Raw genomic sequence first — 27523 nt, 5'->3', positions numbered from 1 at the left:
GCATTTCTGTAGCACCTTTCCATAGCAGTTCTTCCTGTTGGGGGTTTTGGAGTCACTGGCTGGGTTGCCTTTGTCATACATCCCTTGACCATTTCAGGGAGCAATTGAGAGTCACTCACATCACTGTGAGTCACATGTCAGACCAGGTGCGATTGCCTTCCACGAAGGCTACCAGTGAATCAGATGGGTGTTTGCAACAGGCAGTGGTCTCATGGTGCCCATCATCGAGACTAGGCCGTGAATTGAAATGGCACCAGCTCCATGGTGGTGATGTGAACCCATGATCCCAGGGCATAAGCCTCTGGATTACTGATCCAGTCACATCTCCATTCATAGAATTCCTGCAGTGTAGATCAAGGCCATTCAGCTCATCGAATCTGCATCGATCCTTCAAACGGCATCCCACCCAGACCCACTCCTTCCCACCCTATCCCTTTAACTGGCATTTCCCATGGCTCACCCACCTAGCCTGCCCATCACTGGACACAATGGTAATTTAGACATGGCCTATCCAACTGACCTGCACATAGAGTCATAGAGGTGTACAGCATGGAAACAGACCCTTCAGTCCAACCTGTCCATGCCGACCAGATATTCCAACCCAATCTAGTCCCACCTGCCAGCACCCGGCCCATAACCCTCCAAACCCTTCCTATTCATATACCATCCAAATGCCTCTTAAATATTGTAATTGTACCAGCCTGCACCACTTCCTCTGTGTGGTTCCATACCTGTACCACCCTCTGTGTGAAAAAGCTGCCCCTTAGGTCTCTTTTATATCTTACCCTAAACCTATGCCCTCTAGTTCTGGACTCCCTGACCCCAGGGAAAAGACTTTGCCTATTTACCCCATCCATGCCCCTCATAATTTTGTAAACCTCTATAACGTCACCCCTCAGCCTCCGATGCACCACAGAAAACAGCTTCAGCCTGTTCAGCCTCTCCCTTAGCTCAAATCCTCCAACCCTGGCAACATCCTTGTAAATCTTTTCTGAACCCTTTCAAGTTTCACAGCATCTTTCCAATAGGAAGGAGACCAGAATTGCACGCAATATTCCAACAGTGGCCTAACCAATGTCCTGTACAGCTGCAACATGACCACCCAACTCCTGTACTCAATACTCTGACCAATAAAAGAAAGAATACCAAACGCCGCCTTCACTATCCTATCTACCTGTGACTCCACTTTCAAGGAGCTATGAACCTGCACTCCAAGGTCTCTTTGTTCAGCAACACTCCCTAGGACCTTACCATTAAGTGTATAACTCCTGCTAAGATTTGCTTTCCCAAAATGCAGCATCTCACATTTATCTAAATTAAACTCCATCTGCCACTTGTCAGCCCATTGGCCCATCTGGTCCAGATCCTGTTATAAACCGAGGTAACCCTCTTCACTGTCCACTACATCTCCAATTTTGGTGTCATCTGGAAACTTACTAACTGTACTTCTTATGCTCGCATCCAAATCATTTATGTAAATGACAAAAAGTAGAGGGCCCAGCACCAATCCTTGTGGCACTCCACTGGTCACAGGCCTCCGGTCTGAAAAACAACCCTCTGTCCTCTACCTTTGAGCCAGTTCTGTATCCAAATGGCTAGTTCTCCCTGTATTCCATGAGATCTAACCTTGCTAACCAGTCTCCCATGGAGAACCTTGTCGAACGCCTTACTGAAGTCCATATAGATCACATCTACTGCTCTGCCCTCATCAATCTTCTTTGTAACTTCTTCAGAAAACTCAATCAAGTTTTCTTTGGTTAGCGGAAGGAAACCAGAGTGCCCAGAGGAAACCCAACACCCAAACTCCACACGGACAGTCGCCCGAGACTGGAATGGAACCCGGGTTCCTGGCACTAGGGCAGCAGCATTACCCACTGAGCCACTGTGCTGCCATGACACCACCTCCTTCCCAGAAACATTAAACTCTCCTCTCCTCCTTCCCTCACTAATGCAGGACTTTGTGAAATTTGCAAAGTCCGATGTCAATAATGCCAGGCAGGAAATCCTCTCATTGAACCACTGCGACATGGGATAGCACAGAATGAGGCCATTCATGCCACCACACCCAGACTGACTCCTTGAACCAATTATCCAATTGGTCCCAATGCTTCTAATAACTCAAAGATCAAATTTTACCCTTTTAGTTACGAATCTTTATTCAGTTTCCACCACCAGAAAGAAAAGAAACACCCGAGTGGCCAGTGGCAAGCAGTGCCCTTCACATCAAAGGGCAACACTGTGTGATCAAACAGTGAAGGGGAGGGCAGGGGTTAAATCAAGATAGAGGTGGAGGGGGAAATAATGCACTCCACTCCCTGCGGCGCCCACCTCTCCCTGAACAATTCCAGGGTGTTGGTGGACACCGCATGCTCCTTCTCCAGAGACAACCGGGCTCTAACGTAACCGCGGAAGTGGGGCAGGCAGTCGGCCCTAATGACCCCTCCCATAGCCCGCTGCCTGGATCTGTTTATGGCCAGTTTGGCCAGGCCCAGGAGCAGACCCACAAGGAGATCCTCTGACCTACACCCCCCCCCACCCCACAGTGGGTACCCAAAGATCAGCAGCCAAAAACAGAGGAGAAGGCTCTCTAGAAAAGCAAAAGGGAGTGCAAGCGCCCACACCACCACTCATGTTGTATTCTGTCTCGTGGGCAATGTGCGATATATGGTCAGCATGTCACCCAATGGTATGAGGTTCTCATTCTCCATCTTCCTGAGCTCTATCCACTTGCAGCATGGTATGCTAATGGAAGTGAGCTCCTGTTCATATTTGAATTGCTCAGCTCTGACCCTGACAGTGCCTGTGATTGTTGTGTGTATGTAACTACCAGGTGCTGTGAGAAAAGACCACTGAATTCTTCCTTATTCAATCAGCTAACATTTGCCTTTATGTTACAGGAACTATGCTTAGTCTCCCATGGTGACAGTGTATGCCACCCCCTCACTATCAGTTTCTGGGGGAATATAAGAAAACACTTGCCCACGCAGAGGGGAGTGGGAATCTGAAACTGTCTGGTTGGAGGAGCCTCGATGGGTTGACACTGTCCATTCAATGCCTTTGTTGCTGATAGCCCCTGGATGCTGCCTCAATGAACCCTGGACGTTTGGGTTGCACAGGCTGTGCCTCAATGAACTCTGGGAGTCTGGGTTCCAGTGGCTGTGCCTCAATGAACTCTGGGAGTCTGGGTTCCACAGGCTGTGCCTCAATGAACTCTGGGAGTCTGGGTTCCAGTGGCTGTGCCTCAATGAACTCTGGGAGTCTGGGTTCCAGTGGCTGTGCCTCAAATGGTCATTGTTGTTTGTGTCTCAGGAGTGTCATTTGTTACTTCCACCCGAATGCAGAGACAGTGATCTGTGTGTTACCGCTCTGTGTACAGCCCCAGTCCTTATCTTCAATGAGTCTCCACAGATACCACTTTCTCAAATACTCCAGCATCTCACTAACATTTGCGTTCTTAGCATATGACACTCCCTCCCCCAGAAAAAAAACTTGAATTTTCAAAATCCAGGATGGATAGATTTTTGTTGGCGAAGGGCGTTGGGATTATGAAACCAGGATAGGGAGATGGAGCTAACACAGAGTTCAGCATGTATCCCTGATTATATTATAGGAGCGGGGGAGGGGTGAATGGCCTTCCAAAGGTCATGCTGTTCTAAACAGGTGATAACGTGTTATTTGCATGCAGGTTCGTTTTTATTTAAAGTTTAGATTTTCCAGTCATGATTAGATCTTACCTGGGATTGAGGAAGAGTAAATACTGCCAAGCCTGCTCTGGCACTAATGTGGAGCAGCAGCACCACCAGGTGGCTATCAGCAATACCGCAACTTCAAGGCTGAATTTTTTTACCACGTTACATTAATTGACTTCGCAAATAAAGGGATCTGGGGTGCGACCATATTCCTACAATGATAGATGCCTTGCATTTGGCTGTACTCAGAGCGGTAACACACAGATCACTGTCTCTGCATTCGGGTGGAAGTAACAAATAAACTGGTTAATTAGTGCCTCCTCTCCCATGTTGCCTATGCCATGATAACACCATTACTGCTGTGCCCTCAGCGCAGCTACAGCTCGCCACTAAAATTCTCTTCCTTGTTTTCAAATACCTTCAAAGCCTAGCTCCCCATATCTCTCTAATCTCTTCCAGTCAAGACACAACAACCCTACTTCTTCCTCAGGTGCTCTGGAAATTGGGCATATTGAAGTGCTGGAGGCTAGTACAATTGCAACATTTAAAAAGCATCTGGACAGATATATGAGTAAGAAGGGTTAAGAGGGATATGGGCCGGGTGCTGGCAAATAGGACTAGATTAGGTTGGGATATTTGGTTGGCATGGACAAGTTGGACTGAAGGGTCTGTTTCCATGCTGTATACCTCTATGACTCTCACCACTTTTTGCAGATACACCATAGAAAGCATTCTATCCGGGTCTAAGAGTCTGGTATGGCAACTGCTTTGCCCAGGACCATAAGATGTGCACAGCCCAGACCATCACAGAAGCCAACCTCCCATCCATGGAGTCTGTTTACACTTCTTGTTGCTGCAGGAAAGCTGCCAATATGATCAAAGACCCCTCCCACCTCGGTAATGCTCTCTCCCAACCTCTTCCCTCAGGCAGAAGTTACAGAAGCTTGAACACATGCACCAGAAGGTGAAAGAAAGCTTCTTCCCCACTGTTATGAGACTGATGGACCCCTCTAATTTCAAATAATTTTAATCTTGTGAAGGTTGATCTTGCTTTGTGAACCTCTTGTGCAGTATAACCTTGTCTGCTTCGTTCTGTCTAAGAACTCTATGATTGTATGTCCTTATTTACTATGATCTGCTTGTACTGCTCACAAAATAAAACTTCTCACTGTACTTAGGTACATGTCACAACAATAAATCAAATCAAACCCTCCAAGATCTCTACATCAGTCTCAAACCCACTATTTAGAATTAGAGTTAGATTTTTTTTGTCACATGTACTCAAGTACATGAGTTCAGGGGAAGGGTACAAAGTCACTATTCCCTAAAGCCATCATGGTTACACGACCCAAATTTTAAAATTACATCAATGGAAATAAAAGAAGACCAAAAGGGAAGAAAGATGTCCAGATCTTAAAGTCTAATTTTATCTCCATGAAAGTGTTTGGAACCCAGCAATGCAGGTACCTGGGCCCGAGGCACAGTCTGGAGCTGTTTGTGCTTGCCTGATGTTAATCACTGCATTGTAAGAAGCCATGCTCTCAGCTGCCACAGCACTGAGCTCTGGGAATCCCTCCCGAACCTCTCCTCCTTTCGGGTGCTCCTTCCCCTCTTTGACAAAGCCTTTTGTCCCATGTTGTGATACTGCCTGCACGTGGCTCAGGGTCAAATAATGTTCCTGTGAAATGTCTTGGGATCTTTTACCATAGCAGATAATCCTTGCCCGTTTCTGAAATTTGTGAAGTAACCCGAATTTTACTTTTCATCTGCTCAGGAAGAAATTCAAGATTTTTGTGATGGGATCGTTCCAAGTAGCTTTTCTTCGACCTGTCATTTATTTTCTGGGAATTGTTTTATGGACGAATGGCTTGTATGATCCGGATGATGTGAGTGAGATAAAAACCTCATTGTGTCTGACTGTCCGGTAAGAAGCTAAACCCAGCTCACGCCTGCCCTCTTGGTTGAATGTTCCAAAATACCAATGTCGAAAAACAGCAGGATCTCCAATGGCCTGATCAATATTTACAGTCCACAAAATTCAGTTTAACTGGTCATGACTATCTTGCTGTTCTGTGGGAATTGGCTGGTGTGTTTCCTCCGTTATAACTCCTCAAAAGCACTTCATTCATTCACTTCACCTGAGGTGGTGACAGGCACGATGAGAATGCAAATCTTTCAATAGGGCTCCACTCAGCCTCTCTGTTCGGTGGGACATGTGTCTCAGCCCCAGTTCTCCCCTGCACACGAGCCATGGGAACGCTATGGGAACAGGTGACCTCTGCACATCCAAGGTCAGAGTCAGTTCTGGGAGATGACGATAGTCTCTCTCTTAGTCTCTTAGTCTCTCTCTCTCTCTCTCTCTCTCTCTCTCTCTCTCCTCGTGGGTGACACGGTGGTTAGCACTGCTGCCTCACAGCGCCAGAGACCCGGGTTCAATTCCCGACTCAGGCGACTGACTGTGTGGAGTTTGCACCTTCTCCCCGTGTCTGCGTGGGTTTCCTCCGGGTGCTCCGGTTTCCTCCCACAGTCCAAAGATGTGCCAGGTGAATTGGCCATGCTAAATTGCCTGTAGTGTTAGGTAAAGGGGTAAATGTATGGGTGGGTTGCGCTTTGGCGGGTCGGTGTGGACTTGTTGGGCCGAAGGGCCTGTTTCCACACTAAGTAATCTAATCTCCCAGTCAGGGCTTTTCTGCCCAGGATACCACAGTAACCAGGGTTATCATGTGGCATTCCCATTCACAACTCTGAGTGATTTTAACATTCATAATATCATTAAAAATATGATGCGGATGCTGAAGATTTGAAATAAAAACAAAGTAATGCTGGAGAGAATCGGCAACTAGACAGCATTTGTAGCCAGAGAGAAACAGAGTTCATGTTTTGAGTCTAATACAATTCTCCCACAATCCAAACTGAACTGGACACATTAACTCTGGTTTTCTCTCCACCCTTGCTGCCAGACCTGCTGAGTTTCTTCTCACTCCCTATTTCCATGGCCCATTCCCTTTGAATTAATGTCTGACATTCCAAAGACCTTCCTATTATCTGATGCTAGCTGACCCTATATCTATTGCTGATGACACTAAGTTAGGTGGCACTGTAGACAGTGTAGGTGATAGTTAAAATTACAAAGGGATAGTGATAGGCTTAACTGGATGTGAGAAACGATGGCAGATGGAGTTCAATGTAAGCAAAAGACCAAAAAAGGAGAGGTCAAGATACTTTCCAGAAGTTAAATGCAGTGGATGGCCAAAGAGATTTGGGAGTTCAGGTGCATAGATCTTTAAAATATTGTAAATGGGTACAGAAAATAACAGTAAAAACAATGACTGCAGATACTGGAAACCAGATTCTGAATTAGAGTGGTGCTGGAAACACACAGCAGTTCAGACAGCATCTGAGGAGCAGGAAAATTGACATTTCGGGCAAAAGCCCTTGGAATAATGGAGCAAGTTAGTGGGATGCTGGCCTTTATATCTGCAATATAAGGAGGCAGAAGCAATCCTGCATCAGATAGGTGGAGACAGAGCCCAGACAGAGAGAGAGATATGAAAGGGGTGGGTAAACAAGGAGATTATCAGGCCAAAGTGTTTTGCGTTGTGGCTTTCTGCAGTGTTTCTCCATTTAAATAATATCCTTCCAGCCAAAGTGCAGCTAGAGCAGAGGAACGGGACTGACTGGATTGTCCCACATGAAATTGATGGGCCAAGTGACCTCCCTCTGCACAATGATGACTCAGTAAAACAATATTGTCTGTGCTTTTGTTATTTGCCAGAGTCAAAATGCTGGAAAAGCACAGCTGGTCAGGCAGCATCCGAGGAGCTGGAGAGTCGACGTTTCAGGCATAAGCCCTTCATCAGGAATGAGGCTTGTGGGCAAAGGGGGCTGAGAGATAAATGGGAGGGGGGGGGGGGGGCTGGGGGGAAGGCAGCTGGGAATGTGATAGGTGGATGGACGTGGGGGATTTGGTGATAGGTCAGAGACTAGGGTGGAGCAGATAAGTGGGAAGGAAGATGGACCGGTAGGACAGTTCAAGAGGGCAATGCTGATTTGAAGGGTTGGATCTGGGATGAGGTGGGGCAGGGAAGATGAGGAAACTGGTGAAATCCACATTGATCCCATGTGGTTGGAGGATCCCAAGGCGGAAGAGGAGGCATTCTTCCTCCAGGCACTGGGTGGTTAGGATTTGGTGGTGGAGGAGGCCCAGGACTTGCATGTCCTTGGCGGAGTGGGAGGAGGGAGTTAAAGTGTTCAGCCATAGGACAGTGGGGTTCTTTAGTGTGTGCGTCCCAGAGATGTTCCCTGAAACGCTCTGCTGGTTGGCGTCCTGTCTCCCCAATGTAGAGGAGACCACATCGAGAGCAATGGACACAGTAGATGGGGTGTGTGAAGATGCAGGAAAATCTCTGTGTTATCTCACAGCTTTATTGAGTATTTCAGAGATCAGGAATTTCCCAGCAGACCTCTGCTCCCGTGTACACCACAGCAACATTTCATTCTCAGGTTCTGTCAGGGCTTGAACCATCCATGGAACATCTCTCATCCCTTTTTCCGCTTTTGTTTTCCCCCATGTTGCATTACTGCCTCAGTTATCTTCAACCAGCATCTTTCTCTGGCTCAATCTGTTTCTGGGAGTGTCCACAATCCTCGGGCTTTGGCCTACAAGTATCCTCTTCCGAGAGGCGAAACAGTACATCACAGATGTGAATCTGAAGGCCAAGTTTGCACTCTTTCAGGTGAGTGACTCTCGACCACACGCTGTTCCAGGACGTGGGGTTTGGCAGATGGAACCCAAGCCCGGGTTTAGGCCTAGGTAAGGAGTGAGGGTTAGTTTTTAAAGAGCTGCTCTATTCACTTCTGGAATGTGGACAATTCTGACAAGGCCAGAGTATTTTTAAAATTCATTCAGAGATGTGGGTGTCGCCGGCTGGCCAGTATTTAATACCCATCCCCAGTTGCCCCTGGAGGAGGTAGTAATAAGCTGCTGCCTTGTCTCTCTTAGGCAGGGAATTCCAGCCACAGTGAAGAAACTGTGAATAATGGAAGGGGGGGGGGGCTTGTGGGTTTAGAAGGGGCAGTCTAAGGACCTTGGTGAATTTCTACATGTAGATCATACAGATAGCTGCTACTGAGCATCGGTGATGGACTGATTGAATATTTGCCGATGTGGTGCAATGTCCTGGATGGCGTCAAGCTTCTTGAGTGTTGGTGGAGCTGTACCCATCCAGGCAAGTAGGGAGGTATTCCATGCCACTCCTGACCTGTGCCTTAGAGGTGGTGGACAGGCTTTGGGAAGTCAGGATGGGAGTTATTTGTTGCAGGATTTCTAGCCTCTGACCTGCTCTGGTGGCCACGGTATTTATGTAGCGAGATGAGTTCAGTTTCTAGTCAATGGTGACCATCAGGATGTTGCTAGTGGAGATTTTTATGACAATAATGCCATTGAATGTTAAGGGATAAAGATTAATTCTCTCTTGTTGGAGTTGGTACTTGAGTGACACAAACATTATTTGACACTTGTCAATCAAAGTCTGATGGCAGTGCAAGTCTTACTGCGTATTTTTCTCTTGTTCATTCATTTTGTGGGGAGTGAGCGTCGCTGGCTGGCCAGCATTTATTGCCAGTCCCTCGATGTCCCTTGAGAAGGTGGGGGTGAGCTGCCTTCTTGAACTACTGTAGTCCATCTGCTGTGGGTTGACTCACGTGCCCTTAGGGAGAGAATTCCAGGATTTTAGTCCAGTGACAGTGAAGAAACGGCGATATATTTCCAAGTCAGGATGTTGAGTGGCTTGGAGGGGAACTTGAAGGCTGTGGTGTTCCCATGTATCTGCTGCACTTGTCCTTCTAGATGGAAATGGTCGTGGGTTTGGAAGGTGCTGTCTGAGGATCTTTGGTGAATTTCTGCAGTGCATCTTGTAGACAGTACACACTGCCATTACTGAGCGTCAGGGGTGGAGGGAGTGGAAGCTGATGAATGTGGTGCCAATCAAGCGGGTTGCTTTATCCTGGATGGCGTCAAGCTTCTTGAGTGTTGTTAGGGCTGCACCCATCCAGGCAGCCGGGGTGTATGCGATTACACTCCTGACTTAGGCCTTGTAGATGGTGGACAGGCTTTGAGGAGTAGGAGATGAGTTACTTGCCGCAGCCTCTGACCTGATCTTGTAGCTACTGCATGTGTGTGGCGAGTCCAGTTGAGTTTCTGGTTAATGATAATTCCAGGAAATTGATAGTGTTACAACATGGGGTAAACCCTCCTGCTTAATTTAAACCAGCAACGTGGAAAAGATTTATCCCATGCAGTAACCTGTGAAAACTCGAGAGTCCAAAAACTATTTAACGTACAAATTAACAACTCTACTTCTTAAAGTATAATAGACAATAATTAACTAACTACTCCTTTCTCTAACCTATATTTCACCTTCCCTTCTATAATACTAGTCCAATAAAATCCCCTGATTAAGATTTACCAAAAATTCAAGTTTTCAAAACCAGCCAGCTGTCAAGTCTTCTATTTGGATCTTCCCGTGTCTTCTTTTTTTCTTCTTAGGGATTATGCTTCACAGGTCATAGATCGATAAAGAGAGAGCTAGTCTCCAGACAGCCTGCAGATGTCGTTAGTTTGGCAGTTCTCCTCCCAACTGTTCAATTTTCCCTGGACGTATACCCCCAAAACATCAGATTGTGTCATTAGCTTTTAAGATTGTCAATATACTAAATTCAAACTTGATTGGAATTTGATAATTTTTGGGATATAATTTATGTTGATTGGCCTAACTCGGATCTGTTTTGTCATTTCCAGGCAACCAGCTAACCTAGCTTTTGACCAAGTGTTACACTGTTACCTTATTCAAAACACTTGGTGCTATGTTGGGTAGTTCTACTAGCTTTTAACTCTCTTAAAGGTACAGTACACCCACATCTTCATAACAATAGTGAGGGATTCAGTGATGGTAACACAGTTGAATGCCATGGAGCAGTGGTTAGATTGCCTCTCACTGGTGTTGGTCATAGTCTGGCATTTGTCTGATGCAAACATTGCTTGCCACTTGTCAGCCCAAGCCAGGATATTGTCCAGATCTTGTTGCATTTGGACACGGACTGCTTCAGTATCTGAGGAGCTGCAAATGGTGCTGGGCATTGTGAAATCATCGGTGAACATCGCCACTTCTGACCTTATGATGGAGGGAAGGTTATTGATGAGGCAGCTGAAGATGGTTGGGCCTAGGACACTCCCCTAAGAAACCCCTGTAGATATCTCCAATAACCACAACTATCTTCCTATGTGTCAGATATGACTCTAAACAATGGAGAGTTTACCCCTCGTATCCATTGATTCGAGTTTTGTGAGGGTTCCTTGATACTATACTCGCTGAATGCAGCATTGATGTCAGATGTCAAGGGATGTCACTCTCACCTCACCTCTGGACATGGATTCTGCATTACTGGTCGACTTGCCAATAAAACTGTACACAAAAACAGCCAGCATGGGGGGGGTTGGTGAACGGGGGATGGAATCGTTTTGAGGAGAATCCAGGTTCAGGTTTTCGCCTTGTCTCTCGAATAGACGCTGTGTACGGCCTGCTGCATCTCCATCAGAAAATGCAACAAAGTAAATGGATTAGAAATGTAGCAGTTAAAATCTTTCAGTCAACGGGATTGTCTGAAAACCAGCCAACAGGAACTGCACGATTGCAGGCTGACAGCATCAGAGCAGGATTAGATTAGATTAGATTCCCTACAGTGTGGACTCAGGCCCTTCGGCCCAACAAGTCCATACTGAGGAGCTGCAAGGACAGAAGAGCATCAGGAAGAATCAGCAAGTTCACAATGACAGGGTGAGATGAAGAGATGTGGGAAGAGATGCGGGTGCAGTATAAACACTAACGTTGACCATGATTATTTTATAGGAGGACTGCAGATGCCGGAGATCAGAGGCGAGAGTGTGGTGCTGGAAAAGCACAGCAGGTCAGGCGGCATCTGAGGAGCAGGAGAACCGACGTTTTGGGCGTGAGGAGAATCCTGCTCCTCAGATGCTGCCTGACCTGCTGTGTTTTTCCAGCACCACATTCTTGACATAGTTATTTTATAGCTGAAAATGTGTTGCTGGAAAGGTGCAGCAGGTCAGGCAGCATCCAAGGAGCAGGAGAATCGACGTTTCGGGCATGAGCCCTTCTTTGCCTGAAACGTCGACTCTCCTGTTCCTTGGATGCTGCCTGACCTGCTGCACCTTTCCAGCAACACATTTTCAGCTCTGATCTCTAGCATCTGCAGTCCTCACTTTCTCCATAGTTACTTTATAATCTACCTGTTCAGAGATGTTACAACACACCTCCTGAATCTGGGTGTTGTGGCCCAGAGGGAGAGATAATACCACCACGGCCTTGGGAATGACCATGGAATGGTGAGGATAAGGATGGTCAAATTCTAAGCGGGCGGCGCTGCTGCCAGTGCATCTGGAACCTGTGGGTTTAAGCCTCCCTCCTGGAGACGTGAGCCCATACTTCCAGCTGCAGCTCAGAGACAGTGCTGCACTTTCAAAGAGGACCACATTTTCAGATTAAATAACAATGTGCATTCTCAACTGGACGCTAAAGTCACAATTCGAAGAGGTTCAGGATAGCTTTTTCCCAGAGTCTAGCTCCAAGTGTTAGCCCTAATCCAGAATTCATCTGCTTCTTCCTATTAACAGGACAGGAAAATGGTTTCTCGCAAATTTCCTCACACACTTTCCCTTTCTCACCTTTCACAGGCGATTTTGATCCTGTCCTCGCTGCAGAATTCTATCCTCGACATATTGGCAGGAGCTGGACACGTCAGCTGTTCACCCCCCTACTCCTCAAAGACCAGAGCACAACGTATGTAACTTCAATCTGGAATAGAGCATGGTGGGACTCAGCTGGGGCTTGGGGGGGGGGGGGAATGCTGGCAGGATAGAGGACCCAAAACCCCACCTTCCAGCTGCTGTGATCTACAGCAGATTGGGAACACAGTGGGTGGCTTATTAACTCCTAGTCTCACGTGATACCGTGCGTTCACTGAGCTACAATCACACATCATTGATCTAAATTGCTCCTACCTTTCAAATCTCTCCGTGGCCTCACCCAACTTTAACTGTGTGCAATTCCCACCTCTTCTACCTCCCTGATTTTCATCATTACACCTTCGGGCAACTGTGGTTTCAGCTATCTGAGTCCGAAGATTTAATAGTCTCTCCCAAACCTCTCCACCTCTCTCTTCCTTTACAAGCAAACCCCAAAACCTATGCTTTTGGTCACCTGGCCTAATGTCTCAGCCAGCTTGCTGTCAATCTTGTTTAAGGAGAGGCTGGATAGGCTGGGACTTTTCTATCCTGGAGCGTCAGACACCTAGGGGTGACAATATTGGGGTTTATAAATAAGGAGGGGCATAGATAAGTTGAACAACCGAGGTCTTTTAACATGAGAGGATAAAGGATTAAGGTGAGAGGGGAAAGATTTAAAAAGGACCCGAAGGGCAACCTTTTCACACAGAGATTGGTTCATATGAGGACTAAACTGCTAAAGGAAGTGGTAGATGCAGGTACAGTTACAGTTACAACGGTTGAGAGAGATTTGGACAGGTTAAGGAATAGGAAAGGTTTAGAAGCATATGGGCCAAATGCAGGCAAATGGGATAAGTTTACAAAATTCGGTTGGCATGGATGAGTTGGACCAAAGCCTCTCTCTGACCGTGCTGTATGACCATGATTCTATTCACAACCTCCCCACCCAAACATCAATAACTTCAGTAGTTGGGGGTTAAGTTACTGGATCAATAATAATGAGTCAAAATCCTCCAGTATTGGCTTGAGAATTTGAATTTAAGAAACAAAGGACATAAGATGCTGGTCTCTTGAAAAGTGATGCTGATGCAGTCGGATTGTAGTAAAAACACAAAATGATTAACTAATGTCCTTTCAGGAAAGAAAGAAACTGTACTTACCCAGTCTGCGCCTGTTTGCAAATCCAGTCACTCACTGCCATGACAGAACCTCAACTTCCCTCCGTAATGGTCTCTGCGTCTCCCCACTAGTAGAGAGCTCAATAACCAATAGGCTTAAGGCTAAAAGGAGAGGCGAGGAGAATATGTTTTACTCAGAGGGTTTTGGGAGTCTGGAATCACTGTCTGAAACTGGTTGGGTTAGAGACTATTGCAATGCCATTGTCTGCAGGGCAATGGGTCAACGGGTAGAAATTGGGATTGTGCAGTCAGATCTTTGTTGACTAGCACATGCACGATGGGCTGAATGGCTTCTTTCAGTGCTGTAAGTATCCCTGACCACTAGAGAAGATCACTCACCTTAGGTAACAATAAGCAATTAAGTAATGCTGTCCTGGTCAGGAACACTTACACACCAAGTCTAAAATCATGCCTTTTTAAGAGAATTTTTTTATTGCTTCATGTTCACTCACTCTTTAATAACCATCTGTTTCTTTCAAGTCGTGATTCACCCCATTCCTTCCTGGAATATTTTTCAATGATGAAGGAGACTTGGGCAGGAACATTCCTGCCCCTTTCTCCATTCCCACAGGAAAACACCCACCCACTGTACATGCTTCTGAATATGGACAGGAGCCAATGTGCTGACTCCAACCCACTTTGTGCTGACACTCCACTCCCACAATATTCTCTCTGCATCCCTCCATCCCACCCACAGCTTCTCACAAACCTCCAAACCTGGGGTTACGGGACCAATTGTATCACTGCTAAATTGAAACCAAAGTTATTCAAGCAAAGAGCAGGGCACAAACCTAGAGGGCATTCTGCTCCCTACTATCCAGTATGTTAAACAGTCCATTATACTGAGTCTCATTAGGCAGCTGACTCCATTGCTGGACAATGAGTGAGTTAGAAACCCGAAGGAGCCATTCCCTTAGATCATTACTGATCTACACCTTCAATACATTTACCCCCATTAACACCTTCAACCAGCAAAAAAAATGGTTGAGAGATTTTAAACTGACCCCCAAACTGCAGGTTTTTGGGGAAAAGAGAGAAAGTGAGACATTTCCTGACTCCCAATACCTTTTATAGGGGCAAATGTATTTTTTTTTCACCATCACTCCCCCGTGGCCCAGTTCTTTCAGCTTCTTGATTCTCTGACCAGAGGATTAGTTTCAGTCCATGAAAACTCTTCAACTATTTTAATCACGGGAATAGGTGGAATGAGGGAGATGCTACAGCTGTAATAAGATCCGAGAGTGACAGTATAAGATATTTACTTTGCACCTTCCTGCACTGACTGGGACTGTTTGGAATAAATTTCACTCCCCACAATTAACAATGTCTCTCAGGAACATAACAATTGCAGTAATGGACAGCAGACCATCTCCAGGTCAAACACGTTCCTGCGACTTTAACGTATGTGGAAACCCAATCACTTCCTGCAGAGGATTATGGATGTCATCAATCCTATTGAATTAAAAAGTAGAATGAAATATTAGCTTTTATCTCAAAGGGGTGTAAATACAGCTGTCCCCATGTTCTGATTAGACCCCATCTGGAGTTTGGGTTCAGTTCTGTGACTCCACACCTCAGGAAGGAAATAATGGCCTTGCTGGAGATACAGCAGAGAATGACCAAACATCTACCAGTACTAAAAGGGTTAATCTAAGAGTTCAGGAATAAGATTGCTCAATTAAGCTCTTTAAGTGATGATTAAAAGAGCTCCTTTGCTTTTTCCCTTCACTCTTTCATAGATGTGGGCATTGTCAGCAAAGCCAATATTCATTGTCCATCCCTAATTGAGAGGCTTGCTCGGGCCCTTTCAAAGGGCAGGTAAGAGGCAACCACATTGCTGTGGATCTCAGTTCACACGTGGGCCAGACCAGGTGTGGATAGCGATTTCCCTCCGCACAAAAACAAAATCAGCAAACCAGATGAAAGCAAAGGATCATGGATGCTGGAGACCTGAAAAGAAACAAAGTGTGGTAGCATCTGTGGAGAGATGCACAGAGTTTAACATTGAGTTCATTTACTCTTCTCCCAAAGACGTCATTGGACTCAAGTGACCAAATGGGTCTTTGACAACTATCAATGATCATTTCATACTCACCATTTTGGAACGTAGCTTCCAAATCCAGACCTAGAATGTTCCAGCGCAGAACAGGCCCTCCGGCCCTCGATGTTGCGTTGACCTGTGAAACCAGTCTGAAGCCCATCTAACCTACACAATTCCATTTTCAATCATGACTATCTGATGACCATTTAAATGCTCTTAAAGTTGGTGAGTTTATGCCCCTACCACTGACTAAAGAACCTATCTCTGATATCTGTCCTACATCTATCATCCCTCAATTTCAAGCTGTGTCCCCTCGTGCTAGCCACCACCAATGTGGAAAAAGGCTCTCACTGTCCAACCTATCTAACCCTCTGATTATCTTGTAGGTCTCAATTAAGTCACCTCTCAACCTTCTTCTCTCCAATGAAAGCAGCCACAAGTCCCCCAGCCTTTCCCTCCATAGCAGGCAACATCCTGGTAAATCTCTTCTGAACCCTTTCCAAAGCTGTTGTGAGATTTGAACCCCTTCCCTGCAGAGCATTACCCAGGGCCTCTGAAATTACCAATACACCACCATCTGGACAGAAAGGTTTTATCCTCAGGTGGGGGAATTGCGTCTCTTGATCTCGTTGGGCAAGTGGATTATGGGTTTTGAGTAAATGGTAGGTGGTGGAGTTGAGATATTGATGAGCCATTGTCGAGGGGCTGAATGGCTACATCCTGTTCCTAAACATCTTAAACACTAAGCCATTTTGCTACTTTGCATGAAATATTAACTCCAGAACTTTCTCTTCCTTCACAGTCATGAATAACCAGCTCCTAATCATAGAGATGTTCTTGGTAGGAATGCTCACACGAGTATCATACAGGAAGCAGGATGATCAGCCGGGATACAGAGCACTGGACACGGTTGAATCTCAAGGCAAAGAGGAAAGGAAATGCCAACAGAACATTCTGACAAATTAGGTCACCACTGAAGGATAGACAATGTCTTCTGCAAAACAGCAACCTAACCAGGAGGCATCGATAATACTGAACTGAACAAACCAAACAGTTTAAAAAGTATAATTTTACACTGAGCTGCCTTTTACGTTTTACCCCCTTCCCCCCTCCTCCAACACACAGAGGTTTGAGTCAGAACTTTGTACGGGCTCAAACCCCACTCTCGATATTTGGGCACATTGTCTGTGCTGATACTGCCCACTGAGAGAGTGCTGATCTGTCGGAGGTGCCATCCTAGAAATGATTCTCTTCTCTTTTTGCTCCTCAGCCTGTGGGTCAGCATAACCTCTGAACCATCCTTACAATACAGCAGGGTGACCATTAGGCCCATTGTACCAGTAACAGCTCTGTGCAAGAGGAATTCAATTCAAGTCAATTCATTGGAGCTCACAATGATCTCCCTCTTGCTCTTACCTCAGTTCCAGCATTTTCTTTCCACTCCAACCTTTTAAGTATTTGTCTAATTCCCTATTTAAAGTGACCACTGAATATGCCACTTTCAGGCAGTGCATTCCATGAACCTGGTTGGCTTGAACCTTTGAAACCCCAGTTCAACCCTCATGATTCTCCTGGGGCAGAATGGTTGGCCAACATAAAAGCAATTTCCTGTTAGAATTATTTCAGTAGAAGGATAAAGATGTGACCAATGCAGTATAAATGCATTACCAGTTGGTGCAATTTTAATTGTAAGGAAATCAAGAATTATGGGGAAAAGGACAGGAACGTGGAGTTGAGGAATATCAGATCAGCCTCAATAGGCCAAATAGCCCACTCTCATCCTAAACCTTATGATCTTTAGGTGAAAGATGCAAATTTTTACACATTCCCATATCCTGTGATTTTGAAATCAAAGGTCAGGTGATTGGTTATCAAGATAAACATACACTATTCCATGCTGTAGACGTGACAGTTCTTCCTTGTCCCCCTTATCCTATTTTTTGGCTCAAGTACCAACATTTGATGCCAACATCACCACAATCTTTCTGGACCTTTTGACTATGGTTGTTGAGCCCAAGCTAGCAATTAGAGGAACAGGGAGGTGCTCGATATGATAAGAAAATGGAGGAGGCAGCCTTACAGTCCTTCGAGTCAACATTAGGGCTCCTGACTGACCTCTGGGACAGACAATTCCCAACACACAGAGTGGAGACACTTCTCATCTCAGTCCTAAGTGGCTGAACCCTTATCCTGAGATGACACTCGCTCGATTTGAGACTTTCTAAACAGGATGGAAACAGCAGACATCCTTTTGCTACTGTTCCACATCCTGAGTTTCACGAAACCACGTTTCATTCATCTACACTTCAAAGCTGGAGTGAGAATCGAGATCTAGGAGTCACTGCTGATAAATAAAGGATAGAAGAGTGTGGCACTGGAAAAGCACATCAGGTCAGGCAGCATCTGAGGAGAACAGATGCTTTGGAGGTAAGCCCCTTCATCAGGAATGGGATGAGAATAGACAGAGATAGAATGCGATAGACAGAGATGAGAATTGCTCAACTCCCACCCCGCCCTGCCCCAGTGCTTTTCCAGTGCCACACTTTGACTCTGTCTTAAATGGGTAACCCTTTATTTGTAAACAGTGACTCCTAGATCTAGGTTCTCACTCAAGCTTTAAAGATGCTTTGGAAGCCTCTTGCAGAAAAGGTAGCAGATGCTGAGTCTTTGAGAATGTTCAAGACAGTGGTGGATCAAGTTTCAGTTCCTGGGGATTTCAGGGGGAGTGGATGTAGTGAAAATCTAGCCCAGGTTCCCGTTCCAGATTGGCCGCATCATCATTAACTGCTGCTGTCACTGTTTCTTCGGTAGAGGAGGAGAACAGGACTGGAATCCTTCCATCATTCCCATGGTGATCAAACAGTCTGAGGTGGTGTGGGGTAGGTCCACACTTTGGAACATTGGCAATGCAGTTGCTGAGAGACTTGCAACTTGAGTGAGTTTCACGTTCCGAAAAGGAAGGGCAGAAAAACCTTTCTGCTGGAAGATAACAATTCATCAGGAGAGGGGTAAAAAGGGACATCAGACAGAGTTTCAGTTTAATGCTGTTTAATCAGACAATTTCCACTGTTCAACAGCTGTAAGTTGATTAAAAGATCAGCACAAAATCCATTTATCAACAACATGCATCTCTATTAAAAATCTCAGCTCAAAGCCGATCTTATAGCACCTTGCATTTCAACTATGGTAAATTTAACCTCCCTGTGCCCTCAACCACCCAAGTTTAACAAAAGGTCTAAGATTAAATCTTATCATTTTTTTCATGTATAAATTTAAATGATTCACAAGGATTGCCCACAGGAACATTGTATTGCATAAATAACATATGGACTTTTAAAAATACAACACCAAGACAGAAATACTTCTGCACTCCATCTGCCATCCAACAGTCACGGAAGAGTTTGTAGAGTTTGGCTACTCCTGATTTGACTGAAAAAGCAAATCACACACTCCACCCTCCCCAACACCCCCCACACATTAAGTCCACCCCCAGAAATCGGCCATGATAACACTGAATGGCAGAGCAGATCCACTGGGCTAAATGGTCTCCTTCTGGTCCTAACATCTTATCGTCTTACGGATGTGACATTTTGAGGGTCAGGATCAATCTGACACAGCTAATAACCAGTTTGTCATGAGCGAGCTGCTGGTGGAGAAGCTAAAGCTTTGTAGCCATTGTAGCCAGGTCTGCAATGTCGTGCCTCGGGACTCCCAGTGAGCAGAGAGGATGTGGGTGCGGTGCTTACTCAATAAGCAGTGGTCATCGTTCCCAACTTGAGGGCTCTCGCAGCCAGCAAGCCCACTTCCCCTCAAAGGGAGTACCCCCCCAACTCAATGACAGATGAGTGTCCTTCTGGCCCTTAGACAAATTCAACAAGCTTATTTCAGTGCAACTCTGGCCTCAGCATTGAAGCAGCATCGAGACAGCAGAAAACTGCAGAGAGCCTGGAGTTTGGCAATGCTCTCACGTTTCCTGACATTACAACATAGTGACTGAACTCCGTAAACCACTTGATCAGCATGCCAAGTGTTTTCGGATATCCCATAATCATGAAGGGCCCTACACAAACACTCATAGGTTTTGAAAAATGTTTTGAAAATAGTAAGACAGAAACGACACAGAGAAATGCAGATTTCAGTGCAGCCCAATCCATTGCTGTTAGAGTACAACATGCAATGGAATAACAGTCAGATAGCACGTGGAATTCATCTCATTTATAGTGCTGGTCATGTCAAAAAGCCTTATGATCTTATTTTAAATAAAGTCAGCATAACTTCAACAAACCTGAAAAATGATACAGACACAGCCCAGCGCACAGAACAACAAACATCTTTATAACTGAAGTTCTCCTGTCCTGCAATGAGGGCTACTACACACAGTGGTTATATCATTGTGTCAGTGATCCAGAAGCCTGGTGTAATGATAGTAGCATGAATTCAAATTTCATCACGACAGCTGCAGAGTTAAAATAACTCTGGAAAAATAAGCTATCAACTATTACCGGATTGTCATTAGAAACCTATCTGGCTCGCTCATGTCCTTTAGGGTGGGAAATCTATCATACTAATGAAAAATCATCGCAAGTTGAAACGTCAGTTTGCTCTCTCTCCATGGATGCTGTCTAACCTGCTGTGATCTGCAGCTTTTGTTATTTTCTGTCATCCTTACCTACACTGGACTCTAGACCCACAGCAATGTGGCTAACTCTGAAATGGCTGAGCAAATCATTTGGTTATTGAGAGAGCTACAAAAAGCAAAGCTACAACAACAGGACAGACAGCGTGCCATCCAACTGCACAACCTGAGACCTCCTTGTTAAATCTGTGAAAATCAGGATAGCAATTCCACAGATTAACCAAGTTACAGTCCAATGTGATCATACCTAAAGATACCAACTTCCCAGTTAATATGCAAGACTCCTGTTGTAACCTTGCCTGGTTATGTCCTGCCCCATAGGCCATTTTCACCAGACATTTGACACGGAGTAAGAAATATGAGGACAGATTCCAAAAAGCTAACAAAAGAGGTAGATCATAAGAGACATTTGAAAAAGGGATATGGAGTTGGAGGGGGTTTAGGAAGGGAATTCCAGGGTTCAGGCCAAGCAGTTGAAAGCACAGCCACCAATTTTGAAGCAATTGCAGTTTGTGATGCTCTAAAAGCAAGAATTACTGTAATTATGATCTCAGAGGGTTATCGGGCTGGAGGAGTTCACAGAACTATGGAAAGGTTCAAAAACAAGGATGGGAACACTGGGTGCCAACGAAGGTCAACAAGGGCAGATTGGGGGAGCAGAACTTAACATGAGTTAGTTACAAGCAGCAGAATTGACGACCATCTTAGATTTAGTGAGTAGACAGGGAGGCTGGCCAAGATGGCACTGGAGAAGTCAGGTGTGGAGCAAACGAAGGTGTGAATGAGGATTTCAGCAGTGGATGAGATGAGGTAGGGTCAGTCATATAATGTCAGAGGTGGAACTATGAGGATGCATTATTGAAGCACATGTCAGGGTCAGATAAGACAGCAAGGTCATAAATAGCCTGATTCTTCAGTCCTCAGTAACAACCATTGGGTGGGTGGGGGAAGAGTCATTAGTTGGGGAGCAGAGATCATTCAGGAAGACAACAGCTTTAGTCTTGTTAATATTTATTTGGAAGGTGTGGGACAAATAGTCCAACAATGTAGAGACTATGGAGGGGTCAAGATGAGTGGAGGTAGTGCTGGGTGTCATCAACAGACATGTGGCAGCTGACACATTGTTTTTGAATGTTTTCAAAATGTTCTAATGTGCTCCACAGGAGCTAAGGGCAGCATGTAGACAAGAAATAGGAGGTGGTTAAGACAACTCCTTGGGTGATACCAGAGGTAAAGGTGTTGACAGTGAGGAGAAGTCTTGGAGGCACAGTATACAATCACGAGTGGTCTTGGTGTTATCGATATTGATCCCACACTCCTTGAAGTCTCACAGCATCAGGTCAAAGATGGACAAGGAAGGCTCTGGCTAATTATTGCCCAGTCGGCAATAAATCAAGATTCCTCCACATAAAGGAGGAGGGTGGCAAGGACACAGAATGTGCTTTAATTAAGGGACTTCAGTTTTCTTTTCCATTAAGTTGTGGGGACTGTATGCATCATAAGCTGGGCCAGCATTCATTCCACTTGAGAAGGTGATGGTGAGCTGCCTTCTTAAACTGCTCTCCTTGAGGTATAGTGTACCAACAATGCTGCTTTAAGGGAGGGAGTTCCAGGGTTTTGACCCACTGACACTGAAGGAATGGCAGCATATTTCCTGTAATTTGCAGGTGTGGTGTTTCCATGTATGCCATGCCCGTCCTTCTTGATGGTAGAGGTTGTAGGTTTGGCAGATTCTGTGGAAGGAGTCTTGGAGTTCACCAAATGTGGCTCAGCAGTACCACCACTGACTGAGCTGACCAAGTCCTGAAGCTCACCGCTGTCAAGCTGCACCTGTACATGTGGTGAGAGAACTAACAAGGGGAAAATAAACTGATTTCTCTCACCCTGGTGGATGTACCTGTCCATGAAGGGATTGACCACCAAACAGAATAACACCCACCATATTGTATGGGATGCCTACATTGCTGAAGGAAATAAGATTGACAGCAGATTGAGCATCTCAAAACACAGCAGCAATGAGGCCCAGTGGGCCATCAACCACAATCTGTAACTTTACTCCCAATATATCCTTTACGTCAACCTGGTCAAGTTACAAAACAGCAAGACACACATTTAATAATGGAGTAGTATGTTGTAGATAGAGCTCAGTCACCCTATAATTAATAGTTCTGGTCAAAGCTCTGCATGTGCACTTGTGAATGGGGATGGAAATGTAACCAACAGGAGGGGGCGGCTCCTTGAGCACCCTATTGTTAATGATGGCAGACACCAATCTGTAAGTTCCACATTCTCAGTGTTAGCTACCACATTCAGGCAGAAGCATTCAGTGTCTGTTCCATCTTGGCCTATTCCTGAGGCCACACCATCACAGAAGTCAGTCATCAGCCAATTTAGTTAGTTCCACGTGACATCAAGACATTGCTGAAGGATACAGGAAACTGCAAAAGCCATGGGGTAAAACGTTCCATTTGTCTGGATAAATGTAGTGCCAATAACACTAAAGAAGCTCGAAGCCATTCCACAAAAAGGCAGCCTATCCACAACCATAAACATCCACTTCCTACCGCACCAATGCACATTGGCTGCTGTGTGCACCACCTACAAGATATACTGCAGCAACACACCAGATCCCTTAGGCAGCAACTGCCAAACACACAATTACCTCCAGTTGTAGGTTCCCCTCCAAACCACGTTATTGTAACGTGGAACAATATCAGCACTCCTTCAGTGTCACAGGATTCTGGAATTGCTTCCCCAAGGGCTCTAGGGGTACACTGCATGGATTGAAGTTGTTCAAGAGGCAGCTCACCACCACCTTCTGCAGGACTATTAGGGATTGGTCTTCACCAATGATGCCCACACCTTGAGAATGAATAAAGGAAAGACAGAGCATGCAGGACTGGTAATACCGTCAGCTCGCGAGTTTAGAGTTGAATGACAACAACTCGCACCTCTGGCAAGGTGTTTTTATTAAAAAAAGAAATCTGAATTGAGGACCTACTGGAAACATGTAGGTCAGTGAAAATTGATGGGGATGAGGGAAGAAGCAATCGGAAGCTTTAGTTAAACACAGGCAGTTCTAATAAAGGATCTAAAATACCAAACTGTTCTCTTAAAGGACTGGCGGATCCTGCTTTGTATTTATAGGGTGTTTATCCTTATTTATTTCAATCTCGTTCCTTAAATTAACTTCTGCAGAGAGGCTGCATGAATACAGAATGTTTGGTACCAGTCTGCACGCGAACACTGACAATCCTGGGAAAACGTGCATAAGTGTGCAGCCAGAAAGCAAAGGATAGTACAGGCTGGGAACACAGTCCAACATCTCCTTGTCCATGGGCAGTGTGCAGACAAGTACAAGACATGCACCAATCTTGAGCACTGGAATTCCAAAAAGAGTATTCTGATTCAGTCCTTAACCTCATCGTACTTTGCAGGACAGTCATTGAAAAGAGCATGGACTGCTCTTCTTAAGCGCATGAAACAGGAGAGAAAACCCACAAGGGCTTCACCTCGAGAGTAGTCCAAGCTTCCAAAGTGCAAAAACGATCGATTATATACCAGCACGCTCAAACTGTCGAGTGCAGGAGAAACCGGTTGATGGCAGTGATTTGCAGCAGAGACTTTCCTCCACACAAATAGTGCATGCTCCATTAGAAATGGAAAGATCAGACACAACACCCGGGTTGTACACAAATCCTTTAACCTATCGGAAAGTCTGCCTTGACATGCCGCAGCCCGGATCTCCACTGTATACCTACACACAAGACAAACCATAAGGTGGCTTACAGGAAGGGAATCTCAACTGTTGCACGAGAAAGGAGTTGTCATTAAACCACCTTTTGTAAATATGCAGCAGCCAGCATTGTGGGTATATCCATCACACTAATTCTGTCTCATCTCCTCCAGTGCATCACATCCCATGGCTGCAGTATTGAGCTGACAACACCCTTGTTTCAATGACCCTCTTGGATTCAATAAAAGCTGACTGAACCAGTTCAGTGAGATGGGGCATAAGGCAGAGTGGGTGGTGAGATTTCAAATCTGGAGACTGGTGAAGTTGGAAATGCAAGTGACTGGCAAGTTGCAGCTCTTTCCACACGGGGAGAACTGTTCAGCTGGATGAAAGTTGCAGGGGAAAGCCCATGAACAGATACAAACACAATCCCCCCCACGCCCCCCACCCACAACATCCCCATCCCACAAAAGTCTTTCAGCCACCAAACCGAGGCGAGCATACATTTCTAGCCTCATACGTTAGAAACACACATTACATTTTGATGTGCAGATACTCAGATACAACACAAGGCCTTACATATAAAAGAAAACCATTTTTCATACATATAAAAGAAAACCATTTTTCCTCTGTGATCTTTACAGTGATTCTTTTAAATTAGTTTAATTTGCTAAAAAGAATAAATGTTTACATCGTTCAAGCTACTTTCCTGTGGAAAATTATTTTGTTTTTAATGTTTTAATTCCAAAGTCCAACCTGATCCTATTTGTGTGAACTCCTTTTCTGTGTGGGTGTGTTGGAGAGTGACACTTGCCTAGAGCCTGCAGTCCTCGTGGATCACTGACAAATCGATAGACAGACTCTGGAGGAGACAGGTGTTGAGGGTGAAACAAAGACTCCGGGAGAGACAGAGAGAGACCTTTACTCTGAATCGTCATCGCTGATGTCGTAGCCAGCCGCGTCCGACTCCGGTTTCGGCGAGGAGGGCGGAGAGGTCTTGGAGAACGGCCATCGGAAAGTGGGCGATGGGGAACGCTCCCGGGCCGGACTGTTGCTCGGACTCTGCTTCGGGGTTATCGCCTGCAGCATTCGGCCTTTGCCCTCTTTCAGCATATGTTTCTGTTTTACGAGGGTGGGGTGGGAGGGGAGCAGTGAATGAAATAAAAAACTTTAAGACATTTTTAAACCAACATGGGTTCACAACCGTTCTCTCCAACAACAACTTACATTTATCTAGCATCATTAAGAAACGTACGTAAGAGCAGGAGGCCCCACAGAATCCACTCTATCATTCAGTTAGATCATGATTCATCTTCTACCTCAACACATGTTCCTATACTATTCCTCGATTCTTTCATCCAAAAGTCTATTCATTGAATGTAAGCAACATCTGAGTGTGCACAACTCTTGGGGGTAGATTATTCTAAATTCCCATCTAATTTAGCAAAAACATTCCAAGGCGTGTCACCACTGTGATTACCACCTCAAACAGGATGCTGAGTCACAGAAGGAGATATTGGGAAATGCAGCCAATGCATCGTCAAAAAGATTGATTTGAAGGGTTCAAGCAGGCTGCTGATGGTGGGGCAATTCAAATGGGGCAGGAAGGGTCAGAAAAGATACAAGAGATAGAGAAGGGCTGAAGCCTCAAAGATATTTGAATGTGACAACAAGAATAAAGACATTACCAGACTGGGAGCCAATGAAAGTCAGTGAGAACAGAGGAAACACAGTCCTTGAAACTAGCTTAAACCATCTAGAAGAGGTGATGGGTGCATGGTTAATTTTTACCCTACTCCACACCTTCTCACTGGGCGAAGTGGGGATTTCATGCTGGGCTGGGATTTGAGACATGTATGCAGTCCTCAGATAGGTTACAACATAGACCATTCAACCCATCATGTCTGCGCTTGATCCCTGAAGAAGCAATTCACCTCATGCCTTTGCAGACCAACTCCCCATATCTTTGCAGATCCTTCATTCTCAGGTAATGATTCAATTTCCTCCAAAACTGAGCAACGCTCAAAGCTTGTCCATCATCTATAAGACACTGGTCAGGAATGTGATGGAATACGCTTCACGAGCCCAGATAGGTTTAGCTCCAGCAATATTCAAGAAACCTGACCCCATACAAGATCAAGCAACTTGCTTAATTGACACACCATTCCCCACATTCATCATTCATTCTTCTCAGCACCATCACACAGTTTAATAAATGCATATCATTTACGGGATACACTGTAGTAACTCAGCAAGCCTCCTTCGACAACTTGCAAATGCATGACCTCTACCATGACAAAGGGAGGCAGGGAGGTGATGGCCTAATATTACCACCAGATGATTTACCTAGAAATTCAGCTAATGTTCTGAGGACCCAGGTCTGAATCCCACCCTGTGGCTGATGGCGGAATGTGAATTCAATTTTTAAAAAATTTGGAATTAACAATCTACTGATGATCATGAAACAATTGTCGACAAAACCCTACCCGCTCACTAACATCCTTCAGGGAAGGAAATCTGCCATCCTCACTTGGTCTGACCTCCTGTGACTCCAGACTCACATCAATGTGGGTGGCTCTTAACTGTACTCTGAAATTCCCTAGCAAGCCAGATAATTCAAGGGCAGCTTCGGTCGACAATAAATGTTGACCAGTCAGTGACACCCACATCCCACGAATGAATAAATAAAACAAAACACCTGGAAGAACAAGGGCAGCAGATACTTGGGAACATCACGACCTGCAATTTCCCCTCCAAACCACTTACCATCCTGACTTGGAAACATATCGCAGTTCCTTCAGTGTCACTGTGTAAAAATACTGCAGACTGCAGTGATTCAAGAAAGCAGCTCACGACCACTTTCTCAAGAGCAATTGCACGTGGGGAATTAATTCTAGCTCAGTCAGCAACATCTACATCCCACGTATAATGAATAAAAAATCTGGCAGTGCATTACAGATATTAACTATGCACTATATAAAGGGAATCTTCATCTATTCACTGCTTCCTTTGCAACATTGCCCTTTGTTTTCTGATTATTTCACCAATGGTTCCTCCCAATCCATGCCATCTGAACTCCTCACCTGATCACATTGAACAAAAGCTCTCAATTATCTCTTCTCCAAAGAGGAAGGTCACCTCACCAATATAGTTTCTAATTCCATTTATTTCACTCATCAAAAGACACCACTATCGTATCCTCCCCCTCTCGTTCTTTAAAAATGTTGCACCGACTCCAACTACATACCCATGCAGAAGCATTCCTCTTGGGCTTGTATTATTTTGGACCCAGCTACCTTCATTGGTTTCATGGCTAATGCCTCTCCAGTTCCTCGATGCTGTATCAGACAATGCTGTGTCTGTTAGCTGCTTGTAGCTTTCTAATAGATTCACAGGCTTTCTTGTTACTTTCATTCCACCTCAAAGTCCCTAGTTGCCTCAAA

At 45.2% G+C, this 27523-nt stretch overlaps 2 protein-coding genes across 3 annotated transcripts in view; one reads left to right on the top strand and one right to left on the bottom strand.

Moving 5' to 3' along the window:
* LOC132821805 (organic solute transporter subunit alpha-like) overlaps positions 1-18572 on the top strand; it is a 35917-nt gene extending 17345 nt beyond the window's left edge. The window contains exons 6-9 of the mRNA XM_060834615.1: positions 5464-5575; positions 8279-8425; positions 12439-12544; positions 16511-18572. Coding sequence (XP_060690598.1) covers positions 5464-5575; positions 8279-8425; positions 12439-12544; positions 16511-16674 — 529 coding nt within the window. The 3' untranslated portion in view covers positions 16675-18572. The remainder of the gene's footprint in view (positions 1-5463; positions 5576-8278; positions 8426-12438; positions 12545-16510) is intronic.
* A 167-nt stretch (positions 18573-18739) lies between these two features.
* Positions 18740-27523, bottom strand: part of LOC132821804 (choline-phosphate cytidylyltransferase A-like) — a 49297-nt gene continuing 40513 nt past the window's right edge. For both annotated transcript variants that reach the window (XM_060834614.1, XM_060834613.1), the window contains exon 9: positions 18740-25199. In XM_060834614.1, coding sequence (XP_060690597.1) covers positions 25002-25199 — 198 coding nt within the window. In that variant the 3' untranslated portion in view covers positions 18740-25001. The remainder of the gene's footprint in view (positions 25200-27523) is intronic.

Source organism: Hemiscyllium ocellatum, chromosome 13 (genome assembly GCF_020745735.1).
Source record: "Hemiscyllium ocellatum isolate sHemOce1 chromosome 13, sHemOce1.pat.X.cur, whole genome shotgun sequence".
Lineage (NCBI taxonomy): Eukaryota > Metazoa > Chordata > Chondrichthyes > Orectolobiformes > Hemiscylliidae > Hemiscyllium > Hemiscyllium ocellatum.
This window is presented reverse-complemented; position numbering and strand designations above follow the sequence as displayed.